General features: G+C 43.3%; 4 protein-coding genes across 7 annotated transcripts; 3 read left to right on the plus strand and 1 right to left on the minus strand.

Moving 5' to 3' along the window:
* Positions 1-42: 42 nt before the first annotated feature.
* Positions 43-1,733, plus strand: LOC1272531 (inactive CLIP domain-containing serine protease A28). Its single transcript, XM_061657232.1, has 4 exons — positions 43-364; positions 443-655; positions 740-1,039; positions 1,117-1,733. Exons 1-4 carry the CDS (start codon positions 287-289, stop codon positions 1,654-1,656), a joined length of 1,131 nt encoding a protein of 376 aa, XP_061513216.1. The 5' UTR covers positions 43-286; the 3' UTR covers positions 1,657-1,733.
* Positions 1,734-1,832: 99 nt separating this feature from the next.
* Positions 1,833-3,631, plus strand: LOC1272532 (inactive CLIP domain-containing serine protease A8). The gene is made up of 4 exons (XM_061657233.1): positions 1,833-2,350; positions 2,425-2,595; positions 2,667-2,963; positions 3,047-3,631. The coding sequence occupies exons 1-4, from the start codon at positions 2,249-2,251 to the stop codon at positions 3,566-3,568; spliced, it is 1,092 nt and encodes a 363-aa protein (XP_061513217.1). The 5' UTR covers positions 1,833-2,248; the 3' UTR covers positions 3,569-3,631.
* A 592-nt stretch (positions 3,632-4,223) lies between these two features.
* LOC1272533 (adult enhancer factor 1) lies at positions 4,224-8,549 on the plus strand. Of its 3 annotated transcripts, none has more exons than XM_061657247.1 (4): positions 4,224-4,408; positions 4,659-5,340; positions 5,432-5,663; positions 6,885-8,549. In XM_061657247.1, exons 1-4 carry the CDS (start codon positions 4,401-4,403, stop codon positions 7,322-7,324), a joined length of 1,362 nt encoding a protein of 453 aa, XP_061513231.1. In that variant the 5' UTR covers positions 4,224-4,400; the 3' UTR covers positions 7,325-8,549. The 3 variants fall into 3 exon arrangements, with proteins under 3 accessions (XP_061513231.1, XP_061513232.1, XP_311446.5); XM_061657248.1 differs by having other exon boundaries at positions 5,438-5,663; XM_311446.5 differs by having other exon boundaries at positions 4,659-5,325.
* Positions 8,550-8,667: 118 nt separating this feature from the next.
* On the minus strand, positions 8,668-11,352 carry LOC1272534 (vanin-like protein 1). 2 transcript variants are annotated; one of them, XM_061657245.1, is made up of 6 exons: positions 10,829-11,040; positions 9,935-10,725; positions 9,612-9,858; positions 9,208-9,509; positions 9,010-9,138; positions 8,668-8,922 (listed from the first exon to the last, which is right to left on the minus strand). In XM_061657245.1, exons 1-6 carry the CDS (start codon positions 10,886-10,888, stop codon positions 8,901-8,903), a joined length of 1,551 nt encoding a protein of 516 aa, XP_061513229.1. In that variant the 5' UTR covers positions 10,889-11,040; the 3' UTR covers positions 8,668-8,900. The 2 variants fall into 2 exon arrangements, with proteins under 2 accessions (XP_061513229.1, XP_061513228.1); XM_061657244.1 differs by having other exon boundaries at positions 8,668-9,138; positions 10,829-11,352.
* Positions 11,353-24,235: the final 12,883 nt, after the last annotated feature.

Here is a 24,235-nt window from a genome sequence, read left to right on the forward strand (position 1 = left end):
GTTCGAAACATAATTTTCGTTAACAAATCCAATTGCCAGTCGTAATTTTTCCCCAGCTGAGACCTAGCCTAACATGGCTGATTATGCTCAACCGGCATCGCCAACGGCGGCAATATAAGCGTGAAGTGAGATAATGTTAGTAAGAAGTGAAATGTACGATTGTATTGTGCTTTACATCAAAACCGGTTACAATCCGCACTTATCAACGATTCGCGAAATCCTTACCGCGTTAGTTTGCTTTAACTGCTCGATCGATGCACATCAACGGAGTGGCACATAAAGCACAATGAAAGTTTTATTATTCTGTATTGTTATCTCACTCACCACGCTCATTGCTTCCGGGCAAGACATTGAAGAAGAACTGGTAAGAACAGCAGCCGGCCCGCTCATCCCCGTGATGCTGCACACACATTAACGTAATTGATATTTCGCCCGTCTTTAGAGATGTCCCGGTGGGTACTGCGTTTCGAAGTACCTTTGTCCCAACGGGACCTTCATCGACGATATAAAGCATGCCCAAACCACGCAGCTGATAGGATTGCGCGCGGGGCTCGACATTGACGATTTCGACGATTGCAATGATTATCTGCTGGTGTGCTGTCAGTCGGCTCCCGCACCGACGGCCACCAGTACGGAAAAACCGGCCACTAGTGATGTGAGTACACGATGCACGAAATGATCGCAGCCGTTTGGGCACAGATTCATGGTGGCCTGGAACTATTCTTTTTTGGGTGTTTAGGAGCTAATTGAACCACCGCCGTCCACCAACCTTGCCTGCGGTCAGGCAAACGAGGGTGGTTTAATTTACGACTTGCGCAACAACGAGACGCTGTCCCAGTATGCCGAATATCCCTGGGTGGTGTACATCTTGGCGCTCAAAAAGCAGGAGGCAAACTCCGGCGATTTTGTCTGTGGTGGTACACTGATCCATTCACGGCTTGTCGTTACGACGGCACACAATACGGATGGTAAGACGGATTTGGTGGCACGTTTCGGCGAATGGGACATCAGCACCACCAAGGAACCGTTCCCGCAGCAAGTAAGTGGGCAGATATACAATATAATTTGTTTTTAATGCAGTAAAACAACACCAATGAGTGCATTTTCCCGCACCAGGATATAGACGTCGCGGAGGTCATCAAACATCCTCAGTACGTGTTCAACCCGATACAGAACGACATTGCGCTGCTGGTGCTGGCGGAAAGCGTCCAGTACGCGGCACACATACGGCCCATCTGCCTGCCGCAGCCCACTGACGAGTTCGTGGGCCAGCGGTGCGTCTCCAACGGCTGGGGCAAGGAACGGGGCGTGTACGCGAACGTGATGAAGAAACTGACGCTCCCTGTGATCGGGCGCGCCAACTGTACGCGGATGCTGCGGTACGCCGGGCTAGGACCGTTCTACACCCTGCGCGAGGGTTTCCTGTGCGCTGGCGGCGAGGACGCCGTGGACATGTGCAAGGGGGACGGTGGATCGCCGCTCGCCTGCCAGACGGAGAGCGGAACGTACGTGCTGGCTGGTATCGTATCGTGGGGCATCGGTTGCGGCGGTTTCAACACCCCGGGCGTGTACGTGGCCGTTAACCGGTACGTGCAGTGGCTCAACGAACATATCGTCGACCAAGCGCTGAACGAGAGTTTTGATATAAAATTGTAATAAACTGTCTGTGTCATGCTTATGGTTGAATAAATGCAAATGCCGCGCACGAACGCCGCTGCTGGCTGCCAATCATATTGCTTTGCTGTACTGACCTTCGACCTACGGTAGATTTCGATTCGCGGGGATTCCCGACGCCTGATTTGCTTATCAAGAGATGCGTTACGTAGTGGTTTTTGTGTGTGTGCGGCGCTCGCCGATGTGATTGCAGGCTTACGCATCACTCTTAATAAATTCAAATTATTGTCAATTAATCATTAAATCATCATAAAAGTCAAACCAGATGTAAATGTAGAAAGATGGCACTTTAGCGTGATCATCGCATGAAGGAACAAGGCTGACGAAATAGAGCATAATTTTACAATATGGAAAGTAATGATCAGAATATTGAAGTATTGGTCGTTGATGCAAATTATTTCGATTTTCTGGTGCTAGAACCCTCACTGAACGACAAACCCTGTGCCACGCTAGAGTATCTCGTATTAACCTATGCCTTATCATTCAATCGAATCCTCTTCGCTCTTGTACTAGCTGCCTCAAGCTGTTCTACAGTTCAGTTGCAATACGGTGATCATACGAAAAGGTACTCACGATGCCTAGCTGGTGGTGTTGCTGTTGTCTCGTCGTGTTACTGTACGCTCAGCGGATGATCGTCCCAAGCAGTGCGCAGAACGATGGCTCAGATGAACTGCAAGTAAAGAAACGACTGTTAGTAAGCACGTTTAGTATTGTCGCTTTGTAAAGCAAATCTTTCATGTCTTTGCGTAGGAATGTCCGGGAGGATTCTGTTCGCCCAAGTATCTCTGCCCGAACGGTACGTACAACGAGGCGAATGCGCAGAACCAGGAGATCATTATGCTGCGCTTCGGCGAGGAAGACGTGTGCCAGGACTATATGCAAGTGTGCTGCTCAAATGCGACGAGCATGCGATATGAGTTGGTAGGGATATGGTAGCTAGCAATGGAAAAAGGGAAAGCTGCTTTATTAAAGCGTCTTTTTTATTTTGTTAGGTGACTAACAACGAACCCGTAGAATATGGCTGCGGCATAAGCAATCCGGGAGGATTGATTTATCAAGTGGAGGGAAACCGTACGTACGCACAGTACGGTGAATTTCCTTGGGTTGTGGCGATTCTGGAAGCCTTCTACTCGTCCAACGAGCAGCAGTTTACCTACGTTGGTGGAGGTACGCTTATACATCCGAGATTCGTTGTTACGGCTGCACACATTTTTAACAAAACCAAAAATCTCGTCGCTAGCTTCGGCGAGTGGGACATGAACCGGGATGAGAACGTGTACCCGAAACAGGTAATAGCAGGTTGAACAGCAAGTGATGTTCGTATAACAGGTGGATAATGGTTTTTCCTGCCGATTTTTCATTCCACATCCAGAACATTGATATCGATCGGACCATAATCGTTCATCCCGAGTACAGCAGCGTGGGACTGTTGAACGATATTGCGTTGGCGCAGCTAAAGCAGAACGTGGTCTACGATAAGCATATCCGGCCGATATGTCTGCCCAACCCAACCGATCGATTCGATGACCAACTCTGCATTTCCACCGGCTGGGGTAGAGAGGCGCTAACCAGCGCTTACGCGAATGTGTTAAAGCGAGTCGACCTGCCGGTAATAGCGAGAGCTTCCTGCAAAAAGTTGTTTGCCGAAACCCGGCTGGGACCGTTCTTCCGCCTGCACAAGAGCGTTCTTTGTGCCGGTGGTGAGGAAGGTGCGGACATGTGCGACGGTGATGGCGGTTCCGGGCTGGCTTGTCCGAACGAGTCGGGTGCGTACGTTCTGGCGGGAATTGTTTCGTGGGGCTTGAGCTGCCATCAGCAGAACGTACCCGGTGCTTACGTGAATGTGGCACGATTTGTAACGTGGATTAATGCTACAATCGAGGGAATACTGTGATTGTCAGTGATTGGCCATGGATGGCGATTGTGTTACCGAATAAATGATCTGATTGCAGAAGAATATGTAGCATATTCATACTAAGAAAGAATGATCAAGTTGAAAGATCACAAACACTGCGACAACACTGAGAAAGACTTGGTTCTTGGTTCACTATGTAGCGTGAGCTGGTCTCCATGATTTTGCTTTGATACCATATTCTTCTCCTAACGTAAGGACCATGCAGGTTTTACGTAGTATTTCCAGATCTTATTAAAACACCAAGGAATTATAAATCCTTGCTACGTGGATACAGTCAGTATGGATATCAAACAACTAGCGGTGCCGTAGAACCGGACTGGATTTCCAGGAAACCACTTCAGAAATCTTGTTCAACCAATGTACCAAACACACGGTCCTAACAATGTGCTGCAACAATCTCTCATGTACGTAAAGCCTTTCTGCACTTACCTTTGTATTTAATCCGCAATTGGTTTTATCTTCAAGAGCAATTGGGAAAATTCAACTAAAATTACACAAGCAGTTGGTATATCCACGCTTGCTCAATTGTTCCAAAGTAGCAACGGTTCGGATTCCTCCATCAGCTGCACCTCACTAGGCACGCACAGCCGTCATCGTTAAAATTGACTCTTTCGTTAAGTTTTTTTTTTTCGGGTTATTTGGGAACGTTTCGTCAAGAGTGCTGTCAGCAAGAAAAAAGTAGAAAATGTTATTGTTTTATTTTCGTTGGCGTTGTTAAGTGTAACCGAGTGCAAAAACTGGGCGAGAACTGTTGTAAAATTATGCTTTTGAGCGTCGTTTAGTGCCCCTGTCCCAAAGCCAGCGAGTGAAAATGAATTTGTAAGTACTGGTGGCGCGAAGCAAGTGAAGTGTGGGTCGGTGCAGACCTCCTGCCTGCTCCCAGTGCCGTGTGTAGGGGAATGAGTAGGCGGGAGCGGTTGCTGGGTGACGGTGGCGGGTGTTCAAACTGTGTCTTACGGAATGCGAAGAGCGAGAAATTTGAGTGTTTTAAAACATTTTTCGAACGAAAATCTTTGCTAACAGGAGTGAATTCATTTGTTGTTTTTCTTCTCTTCCCTACCCATTTTAGCTTCATACCGAACGAGGTGAAACGGGAAGGTATTTACCTTCAGCATCAGCTTGGCCCGCCGCTGATACACCAGCAGCACCACCAACTGCCCCAGCAGTCGCAGCATCAGCTGCTCGGTTTCGCGCATCCCGGAATGATCGTGAACCTGAAAAAGGAACAGTTCGATCCGTACGAGAAGCTGCCGGATGGCCAGGCGCACAACCAGCAGCATGTGCTGCAGCTGCAACAGCAGGCCCAGATGGTGGGTCTACAGCAGCACATCTCTGCCCAGATGCAGTCTCAGCTGGCCGCCCAACAGCAACATCAGCAGCAGCAACAGCCTCAGCAGCAGCAACAGCAACAACAACAGCAGCAGCCTCAACAACAGCAACAACAGCCGCAGCAGCAGCAACAACAACAACAGCAGCAGCAGCCGCCGCAAACGCAACAGCAACAAACACCTCAGGCGCAAACCTCAACGGCTTCAACGGACACGGCCACACCGACGACAACGACCACCAGCACTACCAGCACCACGAACACCACCACCACCGGTACGGGTAAAAAGAAAAAGAAAGGCAAAGCGAACCGGAACATCGTCATCCCGCAGCTGCCGGAAGGGTTCATCGTGAAGGTGAAGGAAGAGTACACGGAAAACTACGTCCGCACCGTGACGAAAATCCCGGAAGTATGGTGGAACCAGGTCTGTTTGCGACTCATGCCGATCCTGTTGTTAAGCTCCCCCCTATTCCTTTTTCCCGTTTCGTTCGCATACGGTGTTACTTTCTTTGCAGGAGCAGTTTATCCGCACGGTCAAGTCGCCCGGCAAGAAGGAGCGGAAGTACCATGATTACAACGCGGTCAGCGAGCACCAGTGCGATGTGTGCGGGAAGTATTTCAAGGATAAGTACAAGCTGAATTACCACGTGCGCATCCACGTGCCGGAACTGTCGCACCGGTGCGACGTTTGCGGCAAGGTGTTTGCGCACCAGTCGACGCTGCATAATCACAAGCGCATCCATACAGGTAAGTGGCGGGCGGGCTAATCGAGGGGGGGGGGGGGGTGTTTTAGGTGTGTCAATAAACGGTCAGTTTAATGTACGATCCAATGGTGTGGGTATATTTTGGATATTTCATTAACAATTTTTTAACCAATTTTTGCTAAAATTTATATAGTTTAGATAACATAAGAAAATGATGCTTCTTTCTGTCTAATGGCTTCTAGTAAATCTTTGAAACAATATTTTTCATCCAATTAGACTAGTGAACGGCATGTTAACCGTAGAGTTGGCAACCAGATTTACACACGTAAGTTGGCAACCGGCATACCCGGGTATTCCACACGTTTTGATGCAAAAAATTAACGATTTTCATAGGTAAACAATGCTTTCTATATTTTAATGCTGTAAGCAAGTAATGCTGACCATATATTCTCTTCTATTTCATTTATACATAAAGTTTTTTCGTTTTATTATAAAAATAACGGTCAAATTGAAATTTGGAATCGCTTGAATTTGACTCGAAAATAAGCACAATACGAAAAGAGGAAGAAGAGAAACGTCATACTCCATACAAAATGTATGGAATACCCGGGTATGCTGGTTGCCAACTTACGTGGTAAAGTTTAAAAAAAATCAATATAAAATACTTACAGGCTGTTTAAAACTACAATTTATGCACCAAAAAATCAGAAATTAAAAGTTGGGAGGCTACGGAAAATTTCAGGCCAATAAAAGCAATGAATCAAAAGTTATCTCAGTTTAAAGTTAAAAAAAATACCCGGGTATCCGGTTGCCAACTTAAAGGTTAAAAGTCTACAGCGAAATCATGAAAAGTGTTATTTGATTTTATAAATACTTAACTGTCATACAGAAAATAACGAACAAATAATGTATTTCAACACGCTTCCCTCTTGATTAATCCATTTTCAACAGTCTAATGATTGTCCTATATTCCCTACGAATGGTGTATTTCCTATTTAATTTAGTAGAATTTGGCTGCAACGAGATATATCGAGTTTTGCAAAAACAAAATTTATAAATCGTATCTTTACTCTCTATTAAATTTACTATTCAAATGTCCGTTATTGCCGTACCCAGTCACTACAAACTACTAACTTGCTTCTGCGTTCTTTTTCCCTAAAAAGGCTGCACTTTAAACAAACTTCAACAGCACGGCAAAACACAAATCCTCCTCGCAAAGTCTTTCACACTCACCCACTGTCCCTGCTCTTGTTTACGGCTCTAGGTGAGCGTGCGTTCAAATGTCTAACCTGCGGCAAAGCGTTCGTACAATCGTCGGCCCTGTCGAACCACACGAAGATACACACCGGCGAGCGGCCGCACGAGTGCCTGATCTGTGGCATCAGCTTCATCCAGAAGATCAACCTTATCTACCACATCCGCATACACAACGGCGAGCGTCCGTACCGGTGCAACATCTGCCAGAAGTCGTTCATCCAGCAGAGCCATATAAAGAACCATATGAAGGTGCACAAGAAGGACAATCCGCTTGACTGCAGCATGTGCGGTAAAAACTACAGCGATCTCAACGAGCTGACCGAGCACTACGCGTCGCACCATACGGCCGAGCTGACGTACCGGTGCCAGGCTTGCGGCAAATCGTTCGCCCAAGCCAACCATCTCAAGATCCACAAGAAGAACTTCTGCAACAGCAAGTCGAACTAGATGTATCCTTTCCGTTTCCTTTTTTTCGGTCCTTTTCCCCGCATTTCTTCGTTTGCTGTTCCGTGACTTTCTTTGAGAATTCAAAAACAAAAAAAACCTGTCTTTATCCTTTCCCTTTCCTCACTACCTTTCTTTCTTTCAATCGCATTTTGTGTGGTGTTCACACACTAAAGAAGAACCTTCCTATATATTAGAAAAAACGATTATACAGTCAGTAGTGTGTCGTCCGGCGGCTAGGTCCTATCACTCTCTGGATTCCCCATCCTCCCCCCATACCTACCCCGGATCGCGCTAGTTCTTATAGAGTGCGTGTAATGCGAGAAGCATCAGCAGCAGGAGCAGCTTTGCAACATTGCGGAATGTTATTTCGTCTTCTGCTTACATTACACACGATACGTCGTTTATGTTTTTTTTTAGTTACTAGCACAAAGTTCAAAGTATCGTTACAAACGCTAAGCCCAGAAGCGACCAAAACCAATAGGAGATGCCAGATGTGTGTTTTCCGGATCGTGGAAATCACACACAACCCCCACCCCCTCCCTCATCCCCCTCTCAACACAATAATAGTCCGATTCCCAATAGTTAAGCTCCCGCCAACCTTCCACCTGTCCTGAAATACTAGAAGTTACGCACTTCTACCGTTAAATACAGTCACTTTGCCACCCGAATACAGCTGGTAACACATTGGATTGTAACCGTTCGTATAACGTTTCTCTTACTCAAACGGCATGGCCCTTCAAATTCCCCCAGTGTTTGCACGTAATCAACTCGTAATTTCAAAATTAATGCTTCTAAATTGATAACAAAAAAAAAACAAATGCGCCCTCCTGTGTACGTGTGTGTGTGAAACCTTATCACGTGAATGCTTCAACCAGTGAAGGTTCATCCCGGTAAAAGTAGAATGTAAAACAAGGAAAAAATCACACCCTTTTTAGAGCGTAGTGTTCTCCGTTTGAAATGGCGACCGTTGGCGACGATGTGCCGTTTCAACACGCTCGGAAATAGGCAGCGTGCGGCGTGGTACGGCTCGTATAGCATAATTAACTCTAAAGTATATTGGCAAACAAAAAATCCAAACACACACGCACACACACGTTTCGGCACGATACGCGGTAGCGCAGTAGCAGTGGGTGGTAAGCAATTATTACGCGTGCAGAAAAAAAGGAAAGCAAATATTGATTAATAAAAATCAAAACAATTGTAGAGAGCTGTATGTGAAACTATATGCGCGTGGCGTTATCGAACCATTTTAGCGAGTGTTTTAATATCCGAAGAATTAGTTTTTTAAAGTAGTGTGTCGATCAATGTGCTGTGGCTGAACAAGAAGATTAAGTCGAAAACGATTCCAAATAGTAAGAACGTTTATTATTTTTATTTTGATCTCTTGAAAACCGATTATTAGCATTAATCGCAAATATCGTCATTTATAAATTAACGATTCATCAAAAACGTTTACTTTACCCACCTCATCTCACCCCATAGCATGAACCAATGTGTTTTGAATGAAGCAATGTTTGATGGCGTGAAGCGATCGCATGACGAGATATGGATGCAATGTGATGGTGAAATGCACTCGCTACAATTCTGCACCATGAATGCTGCAAAAAGGGTGGAAGTGTCGTTAACATTGCCACAGATTCTTCGCCAGCCCTCCCATCGCCGCGGCGCTCACAAGCAATACTAACGCGGAGAATAAACCGGCTGGATTGGCGCCGGCCGATGCGTACTGCTCGAACTTGCGCGCCCAGATCGCGAACGTGTAGAGGTCCGAATGAGCGCGGGTCAGCTTGTACGTCACAATGTTGTGCGGTGTCCTGTAACAATGCGAAACCGTTACTAAGTGAAATGATAGGACAAAACAAGCAAAAAACAAGAAAACCTACGGATCGCCTACGCTTGGTACGACTGTGTACTCCGTCTCGGACACGTCGAACGGTACGATGCTGGTATCCACGTTGTTCGGTAGCACAAACGTTTCATCGTTGTTAGCGAACTTTGCCTGTATCGTGATGGTGTTGAACGTGACCGCTTCATCGTACGCTTCGGTTGCAGCGAACCGGCGCGAACAGTCGCTATAGTTGGCGGAGGAGCAGGCAAAAATGGCACACGTCGTAATCTGGCCATCGGCAAACCCGTCGAACGTACGGCCAGCATCGTAAGCGGCCAGCTTGTAGCGATAGTAGTTCTGCAAATGAGAGCATGCGAGAGAGTTATCTCCGTTTAACGCATATCATATTAGGAAGCCATCCGGCAAGGTGTGATAAGCGGAACAGCGCCAAGATGTTACCGTATTTTGCAGATTCGGCTTGACGCTGTAGTTAATCGTAAAGTTGCAACAGTGACTTTCGTAGCAGACCGACTCCTGCAGCAGTGCGTTCGACGTCATCGGCAGATCTTTCGTCGCGTACTTGTCGATCTGGTCACGCTTCAGGTAGAGCTTGGCCATCTGGGCCGGCGTACCTTTCGGCTGCGGGATCTTGTTAATCGCCGCATTCGGGAATGTCATTTTGGGCACCTGTGCGACATAAAGCTTGCTGCAAAAGAGAAGAGCGAAATGAAATGAAAACTTAAACCCTTCACAATAGCGGCATCGGTCAACAATATACGCACGTTTGCGGTTCGTGGTTCATGACGGTCGTGAGCTCACCGCGCCGACCGGAGTAGATCCCCGTACCGGTGCTGCCCACCCCCGGGAAGCTAGCGCCGGCCGCGAGCAGATTCACGTTGTTCGAAAATGCCCACCCCTGCTGGATCTGGGCCGCCGTTAGGAAGGGCAGCTCGGAGAACCACATCGTCGGAAAGATAAAGTCGGTAATGCCCAACCGTACGAGCTCCAGCGCCGGCTGGTTGAACATCAGATCGAAACAGATAAAGTGGCCAAACTTCACCCCAAAGTCCGTCTCAAAGCTCGCCATCTCCGGGTAGACGGTCGTGTTGATACCGGCCTCCCCGAACAGGTTGAACTTTCGGTACCGCGACACGACCACACCCTCCCGGTCGAACGCCACGTTCGTGTTGAAGTGGTACAGCCCATCGGCACTGCACGGGCGCACATCGCCCGCCTCCGGACAGCGGGCCTTCTCGGTCAGATTAATCACGACGTACTTTTTGCGGTTGCGTGCGGCACAGGAAATGTCCCGGACGACCGGCTCGTACTCAAGGATGTTGCACGGTGCGATCGCATCCTTCGGGTGTGGTACGAACGAAGCGGTTGCCACACGGTTCAGCGTGCTCTCGGGAAATGCCAGCACATCGGTAGCGTCCGCCTCGGGGGAGTTTATAATCGATAGATACTGGGCGAGACGGTTCGCCGTGCTGGTTTCGGCCGTTTCGCCATCCACACGATCGGAGCTGAACTCTACCACACCGGCCCAATAGTGTGGATCGCCTGGCGTGGAGATCTGCGTAAAAGTGGCAAGGTGAAGATGGCAGGGTTAGGCACAAGCACGGACGCAGCGAGCGGAAGTGAGCGTGCATTTAATTGAGCGTGCAGCAGTGACGTACCTGTAGGCTCGGTGGAACGAGCAGCAGTAAAATGCAAAATAGGACTGGCGGTTTGTTCATGGCGGCGTACGGATGGACACAGCGGGGTTACGGGAGCGGGGCTACGGCGACCTTCGCTTCGGTTGCTGGTCGATCGGGAACTGATGACAGCTGGTTGTCATCCGATCGGGGGTTACCTGTTGTTTCGCCTTGAGGGCGATATAGCCGCGATAAGTTCGTCCGGCGGCAGCACCATTGCATTAATACCATTGATAGCACCACGAGCACTTTACATCGAATGCACGGGCGGTTGTAAGTGTAAGCGTGTCCGGCGAAGAAGCTATTAACAGTGATTAACGAAAAAAGTATGCCCGCGCGTTCGAGACGAGGTGAATAATGGAAGGAATGAAGTTATCGAATACGACATCAAGGGCAGTTAGTTTCCGAATTGGAACAATTCTTTTTTAAACAACAATTTAAATTGAATGCACTAAAATACTAGCAGTAAAATTAGGTAACACCACGTGTAGGACACTGTATGATACGCTGTAATGGACATTTAAAGCGCCCTTCTCATCCTAGGGGTAAGTGTGAGTGAGTGATAGCTACAATGTATTCAGCAATCGGACTCTGATCTCAACCCCTCTCTATATCATCTTATCTGGTGGTATAGTCTGGTGTAATTATCATTCTAGAAACCGTCTGATGTCGATCACGTTTCAAACAGATGCGACCAAAGTTTAAGTATGCAAAGTCTTATTACATCAATTCCATGATCTGCAGTCGTGTTTACTTCTTGTCTGTTTGTTACCAATGGTGGAAAATTTCACAAGTCTCCCCATGATACACAAAAAAAAAAACAACGACTCGGTCTATCGATTGAACAATGCGAATGCAGGAAGCGGCTATTATCGATTCGGAACGCCAACCCTTGGATTGCTTGGAGGACGTAGTGGCGAGCGCTTGTGTTTGCATCCCGAAAAAATAAACCAAAGACTAGATAAAGAACCTCTAATCTATCGTAGATGATAAGCAAAAGCAGGGACGAACGATTAGTCACAACAAACGAATCTTGCTTCACCATTCACACATTCCAACAAGTGTTCTGTCGATAACGTTCAGCTTCAGTTATCAGTGGGTGGTTGGATTATGTGTGACTTTAAAATCAATGTGAGCTGCCTGGGCAGGGAATCGATTAGGTTATAAACGATTTGTTTTATCTCTTTTTTGTATTGAAAATAATTCACAACAGTTTGTAATTAATTGCAAAAGGAAGTTACAATACACAGCGATTGGAAGGGGCTAAGTGTAAGCTTCTGTTGAAACTTGAAGTTTAGCACGTGCGATAGCTGCGGCTCTCATGCCTGCAGGGGGCGGTATATGAGTTAAGATCTCGGTGTAGGTGGCTAAACCGGTATCGGGAAGGTCTTTCGAGCCCGGAAGAAATGGAATCTTAAACGAGCTTGGGTTGAAGTACCGGCAACTGTTTAACATCATGATTGACCACGTGTTTCATGAGCAAATGAGTTGTGATAAGTAATTAGACCGATCTATTACCATATATAATACGAAATGGAAATATCTGAAAAATTGCTTGAATCATGCTACATAATTAAGCTACGTGATCCCTTCAACCTGTCAGTAAATCACATTTCTACTTCATAAGGGATCAAATGCATGTTACTTGACCAAAAAGTTTGATTTTGATGCTCTCATCCCAATACTCGATTTATTGCAACTCAGACAAGCTGGGTGGATTCGATTCTTACAATATGGACTCCATTCGTTGCACACCATTCCAAAATACCGTGTTCCGATAGTGATTAAGCTTTGGCTTGCTCTCGACCACAGCTGCATATTGCTTGTTGAACCAATTTTTTGTTGTTGAAAAAAATGCCTTTTTTCTTCTCCCTAGTGGCTCCTAGGTGCCATTTTTGTCCAGTTCCAATCCCTTTTGGCTACTTCAAAACGTGTATCAAAATAATTAAGAACGTTATGGACTGCACTAACAGGAAGGCAGAGCCTTTCCAATGTTTTCTAACTGACAGATTCAAATTTTCATTGCTACCGAAATCTTATAATATTATCAAAAACTTGATCTTAAACAATGAACAGATATAGTTCATCAATGTGCAAAATGCCCAAATTTTGTCTTGAACAAGCCATAAGATCAATTTTTCGTCATGATTCAAATGGTTGGTGAAGATCATCAATTAAACGATGCAAAGACTTCCAGTTCGCGCGTAATCTACCTACATCTTGAAATTGTAGACCTAGAGATACAGTTTTGTTGCTTTAGTCAATGGTGGGTTTCAAACGACGTTTTTTGAGCAGTTTTATTCGTTTTTTATTAATATCAAAGATTAATGCTTTCACGAGAACTGCTTCGTGAAAACGTCGACAACTTGCAAAATAAAACAAAGCAATGATCGGAGAAAATAGGATTAAAAGATATAGCAACTTCTGACGTGACACCGAAGTTTGAATAATTTGTCTTCTTACTTATAATGCAAATCATTTGATATTTAATTGGCACATTGATAATAATATTCTTAATCATAAATTTATAACTCCAAACGTAGCAATATTTCCAGGTTGTTTACATTCAAATAATGTAATACCGGGAACTACTTAATAAGCGTTGGAGGGGATGGCATGATCGCATTGTGAATATAATCTCTAAAACCTGTATGCACTCGCATATAATTTTTAGATTGATCGATGCACATCAAATCTTTAAGTAATAATAGTAATTGAAGATTTAATCTAACATTGATCTTTAATCTAACAAAACAATAAGGCGCGGAGAATTTCTGTTATTAGAAACGGCATCTCTTTTTACTACTTCTTCCTGTCTATTAGAACTAGAACAGTAATCATAGTAGAACTAGAACAATTAGCCGGTCTCGTGGTACAGTCAACTCGTACGACTTAACAATATGCCCGTCACGGATTCAAACTCCAAATGGATCGTGCCGCCATACTGATGTAGGACTGATTATCCTGCTATGGGGAGAAATCAATAAGTCACTGAAAGCCAAGCCAAGACAAGTGGTACAGGCAGGATCATTTCTTCAACCGAAATACCATAAGTTCCTTATGATAGGAAAACAAATATCAACGAAGAACGTAACGGTGATCATAGAATCTATCTATAATTTCGTAAGAAATATCTTGTTGCCAAATGTAGAAAAGGCCATGTAGAAAAATGGATACCTAAAAACAAGCCTCTTCAAACCCAGTTCATGATATTCACTCATATCAACAACTACTGAAGCACATGCTACACATGCCATCTTTGCAGGCAAAGTGCGGCTCGTGAGCCGCATGAGGTTCTTTTAAATCGAGATGGCGGCTCTTAACAATTAACAAATATATTTCATCGAACTTTCACACAATTTTGCTCTTGGTTTAGCAATTTGACTTTCCACGTGAAACTCTATTGTAGAATTCGGCTCTTTCGGTCGTAAAGTTAGCCGACCGCTGTGTTAGCCGGATCTAAAACAATCACATCATCACATTTTCTTTTCATAAAATCCTACAATCTGTATCTGATTCATATTCTAGTAACAGCCTTAATTCTTCAGATTGAGAGTCTTTGCATGCTGCCCGCTGGTCGTATGGTTGGCATGTCTGGTTTAAATCATTCAAGTACGCTTCTTTCTATTAGCAATATTTCGTGTTAATGTTCCTGGATGCTCGGAAACGCCTCAATATGTTGATTTTCAATATCTCAATGAATGTAGTATTTATTTAAATCTTTAAAAATTCTCAATTTTTACGATGGTTTTCAAAATCTATCTATTCTAATACAAAATTTCTCATCTGGATTGTAATCCGGACCTAAATTATCATCCGGTCTGTCATACAATTTGTCTTCTATACGCCGAAATAATTAAGATTCAATCTTGATGAGGGTAAAAGGAGGAGTTATAGAGAGAAGACTCACATTAAAAAGTGTCAATGATGTATAGATTATTTTATAATTTTTATATGTTTTACGTTCTAAGAAAAACATTTCTAAATGCATTGAAGAGGAAGAAATCTTATGTAAACCACAAGTTTGGTATGATTGATCAACTTTCTTTCGGATGAATTAGAACAAAATGACTTCTATTCTAGATTAGAGGTTACGCATATGTAAACGCTTATGAAAATCGATGTAAACGCCATTATGTAAACCGGTTAATGCATATAAAAATGCGTAAATATTTAAAAGTAAATGCAAGGAATCTGCTTGAATAATAAACATCGAAGGAATGTAAATATATTGAAAAGTCTTTTCAATCGCAAAAGGAACAAGCAGTTGGTGGGGATCGTACGGCCTACCGCACAGTACGGTTAAGTTACCCCATCACGGTACACCGATTATGCGACAAAGCTAGAGAGAGAGAGAAATCGAGCGAGCGAGAGATAAAAAAAACGGATCAACATAACTCGATCAAATTCTTCTGAGTTGCGCAAAATGTAGTTCCTGGGGCGTTTTTGGTCAACACACTTCTTCTAGCATTAACCATTCCATTTTTTGTAATGCGTTCTCATTTGTACACCCTCCCTACATGCGTGCACTTGTTGCCCGCCGGCGATCGTGTCAGACGCACTCGAAGGTCGCGTTGGCTTCACGTTGGCTGCCGTTTTCTTGGCATTGACATTGCCCTACCCTCTTCGTTACACACACTGCTGCTTTGGCGGTTTTTTGTTTGTTGGCTGATGGCTTGTTTTCGGCAGTTAATGTTGTCCTCTCCGGTGTGGTTATGCGTTTCTTTTTCTTGTTTATCTCATCTCTTGCCCGCCCGGTACGGCTTTAACGCTAATGTTGTGCTGCTGCTCGATCAAAACGCAATCGCGATCTTTCTGGTTTTTTTTTTAATTCGCGGTATGTTTCGGAAGAGAATGGTACGAGGCACGGGCGACCGAAGCGAAACTCCAAAAAAGGTTTGTTTACCCCCGGACGACCCGAACCGGTGGGGCTAGGGTGGGTCCACCTGTTCTGCTCCCCTATGCTGCATGCCACCACGTTTGGGTGGCTTTTTTTGATGACTAGAACCGGACAAAGTTTTCGCACTTTGTAGTTTCAATTTCAGCACCACAACGCGGAACAAACTGCGGGTTTGGACGATTATTCTTTCAATGTGTAGCCTTTTTATTGCCTATTTTTGATGAGCTATAGCATTCATTTTCTTAGCTGCGGCAGCAGCAGTTACATTAATCGTCGAATAATTACGCTGTAATTATAAGTTGCTGCTTTGCTATTTGGCAGCACATCATACATAGCACACAAAAAAACAATCATAGTTTGATCTATTTTCTCAACTCTCATACTTCGTTTATTTAGCCTAAGGAATTAGAACTAGATCTAGGAGAGACAGAGGGAGAGAGTGAGATTAAGGTAGAAAAAAACAACCAAATAGTTCACACACCTCTACCTCCCCATTCTCGGACAAACGAAACTAGATTAAACCTCACCCATTGCAAGCCTATGCTGCTGCTGCTGTTGCCACAGCTTTTGACACACAACAGAGCGGCATTCTTGACGTGGATCACGAAATCCAAAGCGTGGAGGCAGTTGCGGAGCAATAGATTAGTGCACTCAAGGGAGTAGCTTATGGAAGAAGCAAAAAACAACACAATTCAACTCACTGTTTCATGAGCACGCGGAGATCTTAACGCGAAGGGATGGAAAAAAAAGAGAGAAGGGGGGGCAATATATAGAGATCACCCCGTTTCCCGCGTGTTCCGCGTGTGGAAATCGTGAAATGGCCCGCGGTAAAATGAGCTAAGCGAACATTAGCGAACTAAATAAAGTTGGCGATTACTTTACTTCTCGATTCATCGCTACCGAAGCCCAGTCGGGACCCTCTCTCTCTCTTTGTTTTTTTTTATGGCTAGCTTTACTTTAGCTTACTTTTTCGGTTTGATAGAAAGTTACATCCTTTGACATTTTTTCATCGTAGGAGGCGTTTTAATGGTATTTTTAAATTGTTCGTTAAACCGTTTCTTTTCATGGTAATAATGGTTAAGTAATGGGAATCAAAGATTATGAAATATCAGTATAGTTAATAGTAAATTTATTGTATAGAACGTAACGGTGATCATAGTTTAAACAGACAATTTGCTAGTGCTGCAAAGACGTGACATATTTTTTTTCATTATACATTTTTGATAGCGATGATAACGTGCACACGAGTGAAACGCATACGAAATTATTTAAATCAATTTAATGAAAGCGGCATAAGCAAAAGGTGTAGCCGGGCATGTGCGTGTATGTTTGTCTTTTTAATTGTCATTTTATAATTTACACTTTTTTTTAGATTTTTGTTTACATTAATTTCTCGCACGTGCAACATACAAATTACGAGTTTCAATTCCTCTCTTTTTCGACCGATCCTTTCCTTTATTGAAAGAAACACTGCCACACGTGGCGAATGATTTCGTGTTCCATAAAAAAAGAAAGATTAATTGGGTTTCAGGGTAGCTCGTGCCGGCCAACCACCCCAATACTGCTGCATTATTTAGTGTGATTCTGTATTTTACACGCTCTCATGTAAGGTAAATAATGTATCGGAGCCTTTATTTTTGCACCATCCGCACTTTCCGCCCTGCTGGGTTTGCTGCCCAAAAGTCCAGACAGCTTTTTGGAATGGAACTATTTTACCGTTTCCGAGCAGGGCGTAGCACGTGGAAAACAGATCTGATTTGCTTTGTAATTTACAAGCGCATCTTTACGCGTGTGTGCAAATAAAATGCAATTAGTTTTACCTTTGAATCCCAGTCGTTAATTGGAAGATGTTATTCTTATTTTTTAAATTATTTTAGAAATGTCCAATAATAACCCTTGTTCTTCACTGTGGCACAATCCTTTTTTTCTGATGCAATCAGATGAATCCAATACTTGACCTAAATTGTCCAACACAACCCTGCAACAGAATCAAACGTTCCTCTTACTATGTGAAAGTTGTCCCCATCGTCTGTTTTGGAACGATTCCCGTCCTTGCTCCAGGATGTGTGCAAGAATTTCCCAACATAACACAATTGTCCTTGTCTTTCACCGTGTCGGCCAACTGATGCTGATGGCGATTCGGTGTTATAAATAAGTTGGTCTGACACTAATGGTTCATTTACTTGCAGTTAATGTGATGCCGTGACTGCCTGCGTGCTTTAGAGCAGCTCGCAACTATCAAGAGGAAGAGTGAGATCGTTTAGTGTGCGGTTTGCTTGAAAGTATGCATGTATGGTAGCTTTGGAGGACATCCAAAGTTTTACTACATTCTTGGATTAAATTGTACTAATTGAAATTGAAATAATTTAGATAATACAAATATATAAAGAAGAGCGGATGTTTGCAGAACGATGCCGGCGTATAGGGAATGTGCAGAATACATCCTCGGAATATTGAAAGCCGACGTACGATTAGTGATCATAGGTATGAGGTTACAATTAATGTCGCGCTTCAAAATTGCAGCCATGATTAAACGGAAATTTTAGAAAAGGAATTTTGATTCTGTATTCAAGAGAGCATAACGGATGACTAGACTTGTTATGTCATAAGAATGAAGTCGGACAATAACGCTGAAAGATTTATTCTATCTGTTATATATTTAGTTACCAGACTACGATGTGTTCGCATTAATAGCTTATTTCCAACTGACCATTCTATATGGTTGTACATGTATACTACGATCGAACAATAACTATTCTGTATGGTTGTACATGTGTACTGTGATATCCAACACTATCACATCCACGCAGATATAATTGACATGACATGATCTGGTCTGAAGATATCATTGTTGGTTTAATATTCGTGAAAGAACTTCTGAATTATACGGTGATATTACAATTGCTACTCGTACGACTTAACAACATGCCCGTCATGGGTTCAATCCCCAAATAGACCGCGCCGCCATACGTAGGACTGACTATCATGCTATGGGGAGGGGGGGGGGGGGGGATCAATTAGTCACTGAAAGCCAAGCCCACAAGTGGGTACAGGCAGGCCTTGACCGACATCGGTTGTTGAGCCAAAGAAGAAGAATTACAATTGCAATGAGGCCGTTATGTGAGGCCGTCTGATCCACAGTAAATGCAATTTCTGTTGAATACAGTCGATCATTAAATTTTAAATATTGATCTTATCAATCAAATATCAATGGGTCTCGATTCGTACCGGGCTAAAATCCATGAAGGGTTCGTTTTTAAGTCATACGACTTGACGATGCTACGCTAAGCCTATGCTACGGCACCAATATTGGAGAAAAGTTAGATCTGTTGGAACATAAGTTTAAAAATATCAACGATTTTTGAGTGTTTAAATGCCATCCGTTGGTTGCTTTCTTTATATGTTAAACAAACTGTGTAACGTTATTCTATTGTAGAAGTCCTATGTCACTTTGTAATGTACAACTGCATTTGTCATCACGAGCTTGATAATGATGATAAGATTTTTCTTGACATATTAAACAAATTACACAAAAAATATATAAGAAAAAGACAACATAAGTTTGAGACACGCGCGCGAACAAGTGGACAACCGAATTAAGTTTTGGAGAGTTTGCTGTTTGCATGCAGTCTGGGAGGTCACAGCAAGATTCACTCATTGATGATTGTAAGTGGCCATTTCCAGATACATTAGGTTCTTCTGATTCGGAAGGTAGTGCCCTGGAGCCGGTGTTGGTGCCAGTGGAACTGGTCATATTCATGTCGCAGTTATGTCCTGATTGTTTCAGAGTGTGCTAGACCCGTTTTTTCTTGATGGAACTATAGAATACGTTGGTCGTCTTAGGAGTATGTATGACTTGGTGAATTATTTTGAATGGTGTCCGATGCCAATATTTGCTCGTAAATTTTAGATTTATTCTAAACTACCTACCTACCTAGTGAAATATTATCGTAAAAATACGTCCTTCGTTCTGAAACCTGTGTTGGCGTAAGAGGTGGTGGGACTTATCATCTCATTATTTTCTTTTTCGTTTGTTTATTTTGCATAACAATATTAACAGTTTATTATTATTATGCTATTATATTATAATTATTATACTATTATATTAACAACATATTATTGTGCTACTGTACTCCGATGTTTTAAAAGTTAGATGATCCAAATTTCACAATTCCTGAAGAAAACACGTGTTCATTGATTGTAATATGTATTTGTTCATATCTCTTAATCGATTTTTTAATGACAGGGTCTAAAAAGCCAGATAATTCAGGAATTAAACAGGCTAGACATAATTGTACAGACAGATTCAATCTTCTGGAACGGATTTATAATGTTAGTTAGAAGTAGAATATGGACATTAAAATAGATACAATCTTCTAGTCGCGGAATGATCATGTTCGTATTTTTCGCTTATAACAATTATAAAACTTCTATTTTGCATAACGTTTTCGAAATATTTCCTCTGTCTTAAGGTCACTTCACTAGGCTGTGTCTTTTTAATTATGTAAATACCCCTGAAATTCGCTGCCAAAAGGGCTACCGTTTGGGTTGTTCAAAATTTCTTCGCCAAGAGAACGCTCCCAAATGATTGGCGCAATTTGCTTGCCACATTTTGGAGGCGCCGAAATAAGAGCGAACCCCACCGATGGACCCCATTTGGTCCACTTGGGCAGAATAATTATTCGACCGCATGTTGGCAAGGGTTAAAAGGGAAGGGTGCCGTGTACACACATGTGCATAATGACGTCCAAAAAGGCAAACCCGCGCTCTGCAAGGGATAGATGCGTACGGTAAAAGTGCACTACGGCAAGAACTACGGTAGCAATTTGGTGGTGTGACACCATTTCACGCGACCGGTCGGGTCCAACGAAATTGAAGTTTGCTCAAGTGGGCCCGGCTCAAGTGTAGCCGCGCCACTTATGCAACCTGCGCTCTAACCTCATGCTGCTACTGGTGTACTGCTGACCCAAGAGGTGAGTGCGTCCGCTGTGGGCCGAATTAATCGTCGCGTTTCATCGCGTTCTCGCGCCCGTCGCGTTGGTGGCAGATAACCATTATGTCGATTTGTCCGATCGAGTCCGGTAGCCGACCAGGTGGCGGCGGCCACCGTGTTGGTAGTACGGCGAAAGAAAGACGATGATTTATGAGATGAGGTGGTACACCCAACGGGGTCGGGACGGTGATTGTATGATGGCTGTTTTCCACCGTCGAAACGTCACCATCGACACACCACGTGCACTAAGCCGGATCCAATCATGTTATCCGCCCGTTATGATGCTGGAAAGCGGGAAAAACACCCTAACCCGTCGGGCAGAGATACGGAAGCGTCCATTAATTCAACACACGATGATAAATAAATCATTTTTCGCTTTCAATCCGCAAAATTTTCGGCACTCGGCCGCGGAGGTAGCGTTCGTTGGTTCGTTTGTAGTTCGTTTATTAGTCCCGCTTTGCGCACGCTCCGCCCCTTACATACCGGTCCGTAATCAAGCAATTAGTTGATGTTGAGTATAATATCAGCCTTTCGATGCGCATTCGAGATGCGACCGGGAAAGGACCCCCTCTCTTCCTACTTTACACAGGTATCGTTGGGCCGGCATCATGTGCGAGGTTAGTAAGTTCAGCTAAATGGATTATTGATTCAACACAATGGGCTTTCCATTTGTGATGCAGGCGCGCAGGCTCGTTGTGGAATGATGGAAAATGGCAAACCGGCGCGCGCACTAAGCACTTGTTTTGACGCTAAGCGCGTTGCGGTTCGGCATCATAAATCGGGCTTATCGTAATGTTTAGATCGTTTGCACATTATGGGAAGCATTAGGTAGCACTGCCCTTCTTTTCTTCTTAGTGCTCTGTTACTGCTTTCAGCACACAAACACTTAAACATGTGCAGTGGTGATTCATGAGATTTTGCACGCTGTTTTATAACTCCATTTGGTTATGCCTTAAATGGCAATAAATAAACATCGTTTTAACATAGATAATTGTTTAAACGCGCTGTCGTTAATGTGGTAACAGTTTCGTTAATGTGTTTACGTAGGGTCACATAGTTAAATCACAATCTAATCTAGTAGACAACGAACAAACTGGTGGTCTAATGGTGGACGTACGAGCACCAACAATATCAGACGTGGATCGTTTCCCTTACCGATCGGTAGCCTATTATTGCTGTTTTTTTCGATTATGAGGTAAAAGTTACAAGTAAAATGTAAAAGAAGTGTTTATATGTTTATTTATAGTTTATATATTTTATTAAGACGTTATAACCTTTCAAAATTTTAAACGATTTTAAGATTTTTAAATTAGTTTTTTCAAAGGTATATGGAAGAGAGGGTTTTTGCAGATCATGCTTCGATCACTTTATTACCCTCACTTGGCAGAAAATCACTCTTTTCTCTGCCTTTTGCTCCCCCTAATCAGCGGTTTCGAACGTTCGTGCGATAAACTTGCACCACCGACAAACCGACGTGAAACTAGCGTTAAAAAAGTGTCCCACACGAAAGTACTGTCATTTACCAGTGAGGCGATCACTTCTGTCAAAGTAAGCTCTGTTCACTGCTGCTTCGATGTAAACAACTTTTCTAAATACAAATTGCGAAGGAAGTGTAAGGCAAGATTTTGTGAGAATTTTTGGATAAAACACCCAGGAAAATCATTTTATAAGTTTCCAAATAAATGCAAAAGATGTGAGAAGTACATAAAACAATACGCATTGGAATTTGCGAAGAAAAACAAAAAGGGGATTTAGCAGTTTCTTCTCTGTGTCAGTGTAGTAAGCGAATCATTATAGAGATGGCGCTAGTGTTTAACGTATTTTCATTTGAAATCAGGAGACAACTTTTGAAGCTCATTTTGTTCGAAGTGTCACGTCGGTTTGTCGGTGCTTGCACTTCACATGCCTTTCCATACCCGAATGCTCCATTACTAACAACTACTTAGATATTGTCAGCTGCTTAACAGGCGATAGTATCACAACATGGTACATGGTACATGGTATAATTATAACTTTTTAGAACTATGTCCTGATAAATGTTCTGTGATTTCGTTTACTTGCTCTCGTAATCCGTTGAAATTCAATTATCATTTCGATTCATGTGTAATCAATCGTGTTACTGTTGTACGAGATCTTGGCGGAAGAGTGCGTAATTGGTCGCTATGATGGCTATGCTGACTATTGGTCTTATACGCAGAATGTCTAGAGATCTACGGGATGTGTCTTGTCTTAAGTCTCTCTATCGTAGTCTGGTCCGCCCTATCCTGGAATATGTATGTATAAATTGGTGTCCATCTCAGACAGTGTGGATCTCCAAACTGGAACGCGTCCAACAATATTTTAGGCGTATACTATTTTTGCGCTCTTTTGGGTACACTACTGCTACACTTCGGAGTTATCTGGAACATTCAACGTTGTCAGGTACTGAATTTACAAACTCTTGAACAACGTCGTTATAGAGCACAGGCAACTCTCATTGTTGGTTTACTGTTGGACAGCATCGATGCGCCAATATTACTGTCCTGCATTACCTTTTATATCCCTGCCCGCACCCTTCGCCCTCGTAATCCTATTGTTGCCATCTTCCGACGTACGCGCTATGCTCGCAATGGTCCTTTGGTAAGCTGTTTGCGTCGTTTTAATGTATATTATGACTCGTTTGACTTTAACCTCTCTTTTTCCGCTTTCCGATGGGCTTCTACTCTGTTATTCTTTTCGAATCCTACCAGTACTTTTACCTAAACCTTTGATTCCTTGCCAATGAGCTATATTGTATAATTTCTGCACCAACCCGCAGTTTAGAGAAGTTAGTTTAGTTTTGCTAGGTTAGCTTAATGTTTAAGATTCATCAATATTGTATAGCCAGAGCTGGCAAACAATAGAAAAAAGCGAAACGATATGAAATGAAATTAAATGAAACTTCCAGTGATTCAAAAGGAAATCATAATATGTACTCCTCCTAGTAGACGTGCGAGCCGTACTTTGTCGACTACGACTGCCGAATGATCTAACATGATTTGTCTTCTGTTTAAAACACAAAGTTCATTGATACACATTAAATACACATTGAATCGATTCACAATGCACAAAAGGTCTCAAGACTAACTGTTAAGCCATTGTAGAGTCTTTTTAGTTGGGTTTGTTTTCACACCGGAGACCAATTAGATATAGAACGATAACGCTATTTCGAGGGCTATTTTAATAAACTGCACAAAATGTACCTTATGATCATTAAAAAACAAAAAACCAAAGAGGGTTTCGTCAGAATCTTATAAGAGGGTCAAATCTCAATAGTAATTAGAATGGTTATGCTCCGGAATAATAAACCCGTGTCGACACGGGGTCTAATGGGGGTTTCTAATGTCTTCGGTATTCTTTAATATTAGATTAATGATCACTCAGTCTAAAGAATGCCCTAAGGTGCAAAATAAGACTATAAGATGCATACTCCAATTTCGCAACGATCGGATCCATCACAAATAGCGTGTTGTTATTA

Source organism: Anopheles gambiae, chromosome 3 (assembly GCF_943734735.2).
Source record: "Anopheles gambiae chromosome 3, idAnoGambNW_F1_1, whole genome shotgun sequence".
Taxonomy (NCBI): Eukaryota; Metazoa; Arthropoda; class Insecta; order Diptera; family Culicidae; genus Anopheles; species Anopheles gambiae.

What these genes read in the sequence shown, in the direction of transcription:
- LOC1272533 (XM_061657247.1), top strand. An exon ending in CGGAAGTATGGTGGAACCAG is followed by an intron (nt 5,341 to 5,431) that starts GTCTGTTTGCGA and finishes CTTTCTTTGCAG; the next exon opens with GAGCAGTTTATCCGCACGGT. An exon ending in TCACAAGCGCATCCATACAG is followed by an intron (nt 5,664 to 6,884) that starts GTAAGTGGCGGG and finishes TTACGGCTCTAG; the next exon opens with GTGAGCGTGCGTTCAAATGT.
- LOC1272531 (XM_061657232.1), top strand. Translation starts at nt 287, where the DNA reads ATGAAAGTTTTATTATTCTGTATTGTTATCTCACTCACCACGCTCATT. An exon ending in AAGACATTGAAGAAGAACTG is followed by an intron (nt 365 to 442) that starts GTAAGAACAGCA and finishes GCCCGTCTTTAG; the next exon opens with AGATGTCCCGGTGGGTACTG. An exon ending in AAAAACCGGCCACTAGTGAT is followed by an intron (nt 656 to 739) that starts GTGAGTACACGA and finishes TTGGGTGTTTAG; the next exon opens with GAGCTAATTGAACCACCGCC.
- LOC1272532 (XM_061657233.1), top strand. Translation starts at nt 2,249, where the DNA reads ATGCCTAGCTGGTGGTGTTGCTGTTGTCTCGTCGTGTTACTGTACGCT. An exon ending in ATGGCTCAGATGAACTGCAA is followed by an intron (nt 2,351 to 2,424) that starts GTAAAGAAACGA and finishes GTCTTTGCGTAG; the next exon opens with GAATGTCCGGGAGGATTCTG. An exon ending in CGAGCATGCGATATGAGTTG is followed by an intron (nt 2,596 to 2,666) that starts GTAGGGATATGG and finishes TTATTTTGTTAG; the next exon opens with GTGACTAACAACGAACCCGT.
- LOC1272534 (XM_061657244.1), bottom strand. Translation starts at nt 10,888, where the DNA reads ATGAACAAACCGCCAGTCCTATTTTGCATTTTACTGCTGCTCGTTCCA. An exon ending in TCGTTCCACCGAGCCTACAG is followed by an intron (nt 10,726 to 10,828) that starts GTACGTCACTGC and finishes ACTTTTACGCAG; the next exon opens with ATCTCCACGCCAGGCGATCC. An exon ending in AGCCGAATCTGCAAAATACG is followed by an intron (nt 9,510 to 9,611) that starts GTAACATCTTGG and finishes TCTCATTTGCAG; the next exon opens with AACTACTATCGCTACAAGCT.